The sequence below is a fragment of the Mastomys coucha genome, unplaced genomic scaffold (genome assembly GCF_008632895.1).
Source record: "Mastomys coucha isolate ucsf_1 unplaced genomic scaffold, UCSF_Mcou_1 pScaffold15, whole genome shotgun sequence".
NCBI classification, from domain to species: Eukaryota; Metazoa; Chordata; class Mammalia; order Rodentia; family Muridae; genus Mastomys; species Mastomys coucha.
Genome location: NW_022196897.1, coordinates 18,257,266 through 18,265,418, shown reverse-complemented (window position 1 = coordinate 18,265,418; position 8,153 = coordinate 18,257,266). Strand labels below are relative to the sequence as shown.

The following is an 8,153-nucleotide window of genomic DNA, read 5'->3' as shown; positions in this document are numbered from 1 at the left end:
TGGTTCTCGCACACTGATCTGTCTCAAGAGCATCGTGCATGCTGTTCCTCTTCTCAGATGCCTCTCTGTCAGCCCTGCGGCAAAGCCCTGCTCATTGGCATCACTCAGGTCTGCTTCCTCCTGCTCTACTCTGGCATCCTGTCACTCTGTAAGTCTCTGAGCTTTGCTCCCTAACATGGATCATGTAGATGTCCTTCCTTCCTCATGGTCCCTGCTGCTCTGAACACCAGGAGGGTGAGAGCGTGGCTGTCTCTCTCTGTGGTCAGCTTCTGCACACAGCCTGACACGGAACAGGTGCCAGGCAGAGAATGAAGGCAGGTGGCAGCTGGCCAAGCAGGGCGAGACAGTGCTGGCCACTTTGGGAGCCAGGTGGAGAGCTGAGCTTGAGGCATCTGGGGCCTTTCTGCCACTAATGGGATTGCCTTGCCCTAACCCTCAAATCCCCTTTCCGCATGGATCCAGGCTTTACCCTTAAGCTCGTTAGGATAATGTGGACCTTGGTGTACTAACTAACACACTGCTTAGCTGCTGGACACCTACCCTGCTCTACCCTTCCCCATGGCTCCCACTACCCTCCTGGAAAATCCCCCAGGCTTCCTCAGGTGCCTGACCTGCCTCAGCTCCCCTCAGACCAAGGGAAAAGCTGGGTGTCCCCAGCCCTGAGGTACTCCATGCCAGACTGGGTGAAGTTAAGTAGAAGAGTGTGAGTCAGGAGACGCCAAAGCCCAGCTTTGCCCCAACTTGTACTCAGCTTCAAGCTGGTCCCCAGCTCAGTGTGCCTCAGCTTACCCACCTAACAGAAAGCTGATTAGAGCTGAGGATGGCCACACTCATGGGCCCTGAAAACCCCTGAGGCCCAGGGCTTTAGAGGTAAAAGTGGACACACTGGGCCAGCAGTTTCCCACCTGCTCCCTCCCCCACTAACAGACGGAGCTCAAGCAGCTTCTTTCTCTCTGAGCCTCAGCTTAGCCACCTGAAAAAATGGGAGCAGAGCATATGTCAGTGTCAAAAGCAAGTGTCTAACTTCTGAGGAGCCTTCCAAATGGGGTAGGGAGTAGGCAGTGATGACTGCTGTCCCCTTAACTCACCTGGCTTCTGCCCTGGTTACTGTGTACTCAAACCAGAGCACATTGGGAATGAGGCTTGTGTCCCGGATGAGGAAAAACTCGGAGATGGGCCTGTAGAAACAGATACCCAAAAGCCAGGGCCACAGTGAGGGTGTGAGCAAGCCACCAAGCCAGATGTCCCAACAGTTCCTGGAGCCTCCACAGCCTCCTCCATGGCTCCACAAGACCCTGGCTGCCCTCTCAGTCTCTAAGTGCGGGGGCAAGGACAGAGGATGGCACTGTGGCTGCTGAACCTGAGAGACCCATAAGCCCCTGGGGGAGGTGGTAGCCAGGAAAGTGGGTTCTAAGCCTTGTGCCACAAGAGAGTCCAGACACTGGGCTATCTAGGACACAGAGCTGGGAAGGGGAAGTGGTTACCAGGCTGCTATCCTGGGGAACAACGGAGTGAGGATTTCCTGGGTGATGGTGAACCAGGCGATGGCCATGAGGCTTCCAGCAACACCCCCATAAAACACCTGGCTCCAGGTGTGGTACAGCAGATAGACCCTGGGAGAAGGCCAGAAAGGAAATTCATGAGAGCCAACCAGGGAAGGCCCATGCCTGATGTTCCTAACAGATCTCCCTCAGGATCCTGGGTATAGGTGTGAAGACACACACAGATAGAATGGGCACGTCCAGAGGGCAGCAGGCATGCAGAAAAAAGCTCATCTCCACACCTGCTCCTTTCTGTCCAGCTCTTAAACCAGAGCTTGTCTGCACAACCCCCACTCCACTCCCCACCCCACACCCCACCCCAGAAAGCTGGGGACAAATGGCTAATGCAAGAAGCTACTGTTAAAGTCACTGCTTATCTACTACATTGGAAAGGGCAGCTGGAGCCCTGTCTGTCAAAATTAGAGACTGGGTTATTTTTCCAGCCATAACGTACAGTGTCTGGGCCCAGGTCCACAGAGGCTGTTCAAAAGAGATCAAGATCTAACAGGACCCAGGTGGACAGATTGCAGGGTGGCCTCATCCTCCCTCCATACCTGCTATAGGAGACGAGAAAGGCCGCAGTGAGGAGCCCTAGAGACAGCACGTGCCTCCACAGCAAGTCCAAGAACCTGGCGTTATTTGTTTGGTGCATTCTGGGAAAAGAGGCACATCAGACAGCCTCAGCCCACAGCCTGAATCCAGTCCTCCCAACAACCCCTGGTCCCATTCAAAAGCCTTAGTGCAGCAGTCCCCAGCAGAGCACAGCTACACAGCAGGGGTGAGGGTGGGGCTCTCACCTTAAATACAGGAAAAGGAAGGAATAGACGGAGAAGAACCACATGAACTGGGCATGGCTGGAGGGCATCCCGTACTTAGTGCCCACTGCTGTGTGTGGGCCTGGGGGAGAAAAAGAACAGGGCATCATGGGAAGACACGGGCTTTCTCACAATGTCCAACATGAAGCCCCGGGTCCTCAAAGTCTCAGCCCTACCTCCACAAGGCCGAGGCTCCTGGATGACGTGTTTGATCAGCCAGTTGACGCCCTCATTCAGCGCCAATCCCCCAAGGAATGAAATCTGTTGGGAAAGACAGGCACTCAGCTGGGCCTCTGCATACCTGCTGGCCGACACTAAGTCCCCGGGACCGTGGTCTCTCAATGGACAGCCTAGATCAATGAGTGAATGACCTGGACCCAACCAGGAGACCCTACAGGCTTTGCAGGGGAAGGCATCTTAGACCAAAAGAGGGTTCTGACCAATGGCTGGGGCCAAGGCTAGGGTCAAAGCTCACCGTGTGTAGCTCCCGCTTGAATATGATGAGGGTCACAAAACCAACAATGACAAAAATAGGGCTGAGGCTCAAGTAGGCCAAGAGATGGCCAGACAGGTCACCTGTGGGGATAGAGGAACAGCATGAGATAAGGCATGGGGTCAGAAAAGGGCTCAGCCCCTTGAAAGTCAACAGGGCTTAAACAAAAGGGGAGGTCCTAGAGGCCAGGGCCATAGCCACGGACATCCCAACTCCTCCCACAGTTGTAAGGGATCCACACACCATGAGTTTCAAGAAGGTGTCTGTCTGTCTCCACTTTACAGATAGAAGTGAGTCTCAGCATGGCTATGAGACTTGTTCCACAATCAGAGAGACATGGCACCTAGATGGAGGCCAGTTTCTGGCCTGGTCGAGCTATTGTACCCATCACTCTGCCAGAGGGGAAGCCTGAACCCCAAGGTCCCATCTGGCATGGTGCTGGGCCTCTGGAGAAGCCTGTGCCCTTCCAGACACCAGATACAGAGACATACTGGAGATTCCAGCTCAAAGTGGCCACCCATCATCAGGCAGTGGTGGCGCACGCCTTTAATCCCAGTGCTTGGGAGGCAGAGGCAGGCGGATTTCTGAGTTTGAGGCCAGCCTGGTCTACAGAGTGAGTTCCAGGACAGCCAGGGCTACACAGAGAAACCCTGTCTCAAAAAACAAACAAAAAAAAAAAAACCCAAAAAAGTGGCCACCCACAACAGTTGGCAGTTTCTCAAAGCTTCTCCATAGGCAAGGCACTATGTGTCCTCTCCTGCCAATGGAGGGAAGCAGTGAGGACAGAGGCAGAAGCTAAGATTAGAGTCATGTCTTTGGACAGGCAAGGCCGCGTCCAAAGGCCACTCTCACCATTGAAACAAGGTGGCAGACTAACCAGCTACTCTAAGGCCAGGAGCCATCATTCACTTCCTGTAACAGCTTGAGTTGCTTGCAGGAACTTAGGCAGATGTACGTCTCTAAACCTTCACACTTTTTCCTTTGGGATGTATCTTTCCCAGAACTGTGTAGAAGTGATGTCAAATGCCTGGCAAAGGTCTCTGGCACACAGGCCACTCGCACAGTGGCCATCATAGAGGCTGGATGACCCACACCAGCAGTCTGGCTTTACCTCCACAGAGGGCAGAGGGCAGGTTCCAGGCCTTCAGGGATAGATTCACATGTACCTTACTGGCCTTATAAGGAAAGACTGACTGACTTAGAGTTGGCCAGAAACCTAAGTTCAAATGCTGATGTTCACACATCCCACTAAGTAACTCTGAGTGAGTGCCCTCCCTTCTCTGAGCCCAAGTCTTCCCATCTCTGAGATCCAGACTCTGTCACAGATAACTCTGTCTCAACTGATAACTGCTGGGCTATGGGGACAGGGGACAGCTAGGGTCCCTAAACCTCTGACCAATTCCTCAGGTTGTCTTATAGCAAGTAAGACCTTCAGGCTTTCCTGAGGCCAGGGACTCTAGCCTCAGCTCTCTTTAACCACAGGCCTCCCCTGTCCTTGGGATGTGCTTCCTTAGGCCCTGCTTACCAGGCTCTGTGCAGACCTGGCCCACTTCCCTCCCACCCTCTGCTCCAGTTGCAGGGACATTACTCTAGCTCCCTGAACACACTGTGCTGTCCTACTTCTGGACCCGTGCACACGTGGCTTCCCCCACCTAGGATGCTGCCTAGTGAACTCAAAAAACAAAAGCTAAGACCCAGTACACATGGGCACGAGAGCCCATGGACGAGAGCCCGCTGTCCCAAAACCCTCAGCCTGACTGATGAGATGCGTGGCTGGGACATGGTTAGTGACCCACTGGTTAGTGTAAGCAGCTGTGTGGGGCCTCTCTTTGCCCTCTGTACTTTAGGGTAGTGACAAGGTCTCCATAACCTGCTGTCCCGAGACACGCCACAGGACTCGGGCATAAAAGAAGCATGTTCAGCATAGTGAGCAACATCAAGTGCAGGGGTACCTTGCCAGATGTCCTCAGGCTCAACCAGGTCCCACATCACACACAGCCCAGATGTGCTACAGTGTTCACAGATGCAGAGGTCTTCTCACCTGAAAGGCCATGACCCCTCCGAGAAGCTAGCTACTCTGAGGCCAAGGAGGGAAAGTTGGGAAGCTGTGGAGCCCCAATCAAGTCTCTCCCCTTCTCCAGGCCTGGTTTCCCTCCTTGGGAGCAGAGACTTTCCATAGAACAAGAGTGCAAGGTCTTCATCCAAACCCCGAGCTAGCTCGAGGCCTAGCACTTGGAAGATGCTAAGGGAATGCAGAATGAATGGATGGATGGGTGGGTGGGTGGGTGGATAATGAATAGGCACTTTGATAGGGCCCAACCCTGGACTGCCACACCTTAAGTACAATCCAGAACACTTAGAGCCAAAGTTCTCTTGGCCTGTGGCCCTGTGTTCTCAGCAGACCCAAGCTCTCAGGTCTCTACCCAAGAGAGCAGGCCCTTCCTGGACAACCAGAGGCCAACAAGGGCCCCCTGGCAAAAAATAGTTATCCAGGGAGGGTGCTGGCAAGCTAGAGATATAAACTACAGGTATTTTCTAAGTGTCCACTGTGGGCCAGGCTCTGTGCCCAGCACCTCTCAGGCCTGTGGTCATTGAGTCACACACCATTACAGAAAGGAGACACTGTACTTGGAGCCACTTAAGATGAAGTGACTGGAGGGGTGGTGCCTACCCTGGAGCCCGGAAACGTCTCACCCCAAGGCCTAAGCTCCGCTCCACTCTACGGAGCCGAGCTGGAACTTCAGAACCGTGGCTAATGGGCCTTCCCACCAGAGGCGTGTCAGATGGAAGCTCTTACAAGTCAAGCTCCCAGGGACTGCATGCCCCCTTGGCGGCCCGCCTCTGCCGCGCTGCTCAGGGCGTGGCGCCGCAAATTCTCCCAAACCTGGCCTGGGCTTGCACACTCTGCAACTGGGAGCTTTCTCCAGCGAGCAGCCCGCAGCATAGTGAAGGAAACTGTCACTCCCTGCACGGCCGAGCAGGAGTGCGGCCTCTCTGGCTCGGGAGAGGGCGGGGCACAAGGGACAAAGTCCAGGCCCAGATCCTCGCCCGCCCCACCCAGACCCCCGGCCCAGGCCAGCCCACCAGCACCCAGGGACCCCGGAGAGCGACTCGGCCGCGCAGCCGCAGAGCGCACGAGCGAGCCGCTCACAATTTCTCCCAGCTCATCGCCGCTTCACTGCGCCTGCGCGGCGCGCGCGCCGGCCGAGCCCCTCCAAGGCTCGCTGTTTGACAGTTCCCACCGCGGTTCCACGGCGCCCCTGAGACGGCCAGCGCGGCCCCGAACGTCCAGGGCTGAGGTGCCAGCTCCGGGAGAACGTCCTCGGAGCCGGGGCAGGCTCTTACCTGCAGGGTATTCGACGTGGGTGAGGGTCACTGGCCGCCATGAAGCGGGGAGCGAGCACTGTCCGTCCGCTGCCATCTTACCCGGAGACCGGGCTTCGCGGAGCAGCCAATGGGGTGCAAGGGGGGCGGTGGTCCTGACCTATCACGCCGGGGAGACGCCACGCACCCAATCCGAGGCCGATCGCAGGTAGTGGCGCAGCCATTCAGTGTGCAGGCCGTGAGGCTGGCCCGTGCGGCGAATCAGAGAGCGGGGACCCTCGCAGCTTTACCAATGCCCAATCCCGTGCGAGCTCAGGTAGTTGTCTAGCCAATCAAGAGAATGGAGGACTTCAGTGCAAGACAGAGCGCAGAACAACCAATCAAAAGGTAAGCTTGGCTCGGAGTGTGGGAAGGGCGAGCCAATCAGGCGCTGTCTCGGGGGGCGTGTTGTACTTTGGTGGGAGCTTTGGTTCGGCTGGCACCTGCTCCGAGTTAAGGCTCCTGAGAAACCAGGGCGCAGTGGAGAAGCAGCCTCATCACCACCGGGTCTCAACCGACCCATTTTGAAAGCAAAAATGTATTCCTCACTATGAAGCCCAGGCTTCCCTTAGCATCATTTTGCCTCGTCCTCCAGGTTCTGGCTTCCTGTCCATAAATGAAAACTGAAGTCAAAGACCTAGAGTGATTTTTTTTTCTGCCTTTTACCAATAGAGGTGCAGTTCCGCAAAAGACCTTTTCTGTTAAAAAAAAATTACTGGTCCTAACTTCTGGGATGTAGCACATATTGTAGGTATCTTAGATGGATATATTCCTCAATTACGCTATATAGTGAAAGCACCTGGGACCATTTTCAGTATAGTCCATATGTTCCATCTACCCTTCTCTGTTTTCCCAAAATATTCTTGAGGAAACAGCCACACTTCTCACCCACGTCCCCCTTCTGAACCCACTCTCTCCAGACAGACTTACATACAGTTTAGGCCAGATTCCAATTCCTCAAATTCCTTTGAGAGGAATGGGCACCCACACTCCTGTCCCATTTGCCTGCCCCAGTCTGGCTTATTTGTCAGTTCATAACTTCAGGTTCTGAAGATTAAGAGAAGGGCCTCCACAGAAGCAAAGGAATCTATGTGAGTTGGATGCCAGTCTGGGCTACCTCAGAAAAGGGGTGGGGGAGCTCCAGTGGCCTCCTACAATTGCACCTCCTTTGCCTACCTCGTCTCTGGCTACACTAGACTGCAATTATTTCCTTGTTTGCATCTGCCAGTATGCAATGGTTCTCTGACCTCTGACTAAGGTCAGATCATATACAAGGAAAAAAAAAAAAAAAGATTCCAGGTCTGCTGGGGCCTGGAGGGACCCAGTAGGTCTGGGTTGGAACCTTGGCCCTCCATATTCTATGTTCTGAGGTCACTAGCTAGAGTGGCTTAATCTGGCAGCCTGCAGAAGCCAGAATTGTAGGTTAGTCTAAGTAGGCTGGGGACATGCTGGGGACTCAGAATCCCCAGCTGTGTTCAGTTTCTCTTCCATCTCTCCACCCAGCCTGAACTTGTCTAGGTCAGCTGGCCTCACCTCCTTGTCACCTGCCCTTAGCTCTCTCTCCAGCAAAGTCATTATTAGCTTCTGAAATAAAGGTGTGAGAAGTGGTCATGAGCTTCTTAGAATAGTTCTCTGAGAGAGAGAGGGCACCCCTGGAAGATCAGGTGGCCTTGCTCTTCCTCAGAGTCCCTGACACACAAGGAGAGAATCCCTGAGGAAGTGACAAGATAAAGGACTGAAAAGTGTGTGGGAGTTATTGGGGTGAGTCTCCAGCAGGGAGAAGAGCTGGACTTGTTGTGGTCTATCCTGGCTGGGTAAAAGAATCCCAGGAGACTGGGGGAGGTGGGTGAGGTTGGGCCACTGAGGCTCTGAGGGAATAGCTGGTGCTGAGATAGGGAAAGCTCTGAGGATAAGTAAATAATGGAGGATTTTTTTTTTTCA

General features: G+C 54.3%; 1 protein-coding gene and 1 long non-coding RNA gene across 2 annotated transcripts in view; one reads left to right on the top strand and one right to left on the bottom strand.

The window, feature by feature from the left end:
* Positions 1 to 6,455, bottom strand: part of Dolpp1 (dolichyldiphosphatase 1) — an 8,749-nt gene extending 2,294 nt beyond the window's left edge. The window contains exons 1-7 of the mRNA XM_031369696.1: positions 6,195 to 6,455; positions 2,832 to 2,932; positions 2,533 to 2,617; positions 2,339 to 2,438; positions 2,096 to 2,194; positions 1,485 to 1,613; positions 1,089 to 1,178 (exon numbers count right to left, since the gene is read on the bottom strand). Coding sequence (XP_031225556.1) covers positions 1,089 to 1,178; positions 1,485 to 1,613; positions 2,096 to 2,194; positions 2,339 to 2,438; positions 2,533 to 2,617; positions 2,832 to 2,932; positions 6,195 to 6,270 — 680 coding nt within the window. The 5' untranslated portion in view covers positions 6,271 to 6,455. The remainder of the gene's footprint in view (positions 1 to 1,088; positions 1,179 to 1,484; positions 1,614 to 2,095; positions 2,195 to 2,338; positions 2,439 to 2,532; positions 2,618 to 2,831; positions 2,933 to 6,194) is intronic.
* LOC116089951 overlaps positions 6,414 to 8,153 on the top strand; it is a 6,338-nt gene continuing 4,598 nt past the window's right edge. Inside the window, exon 1 of the long non-coding RNA XR_004118506.1 lies at positions 6,414 to 6,560. This is a non-coding gene — a long non-coding RNA (uncharacterized LOC116089951). The remainder of the gene's footprint in view (positions 6,561 to 8,153) is intronic.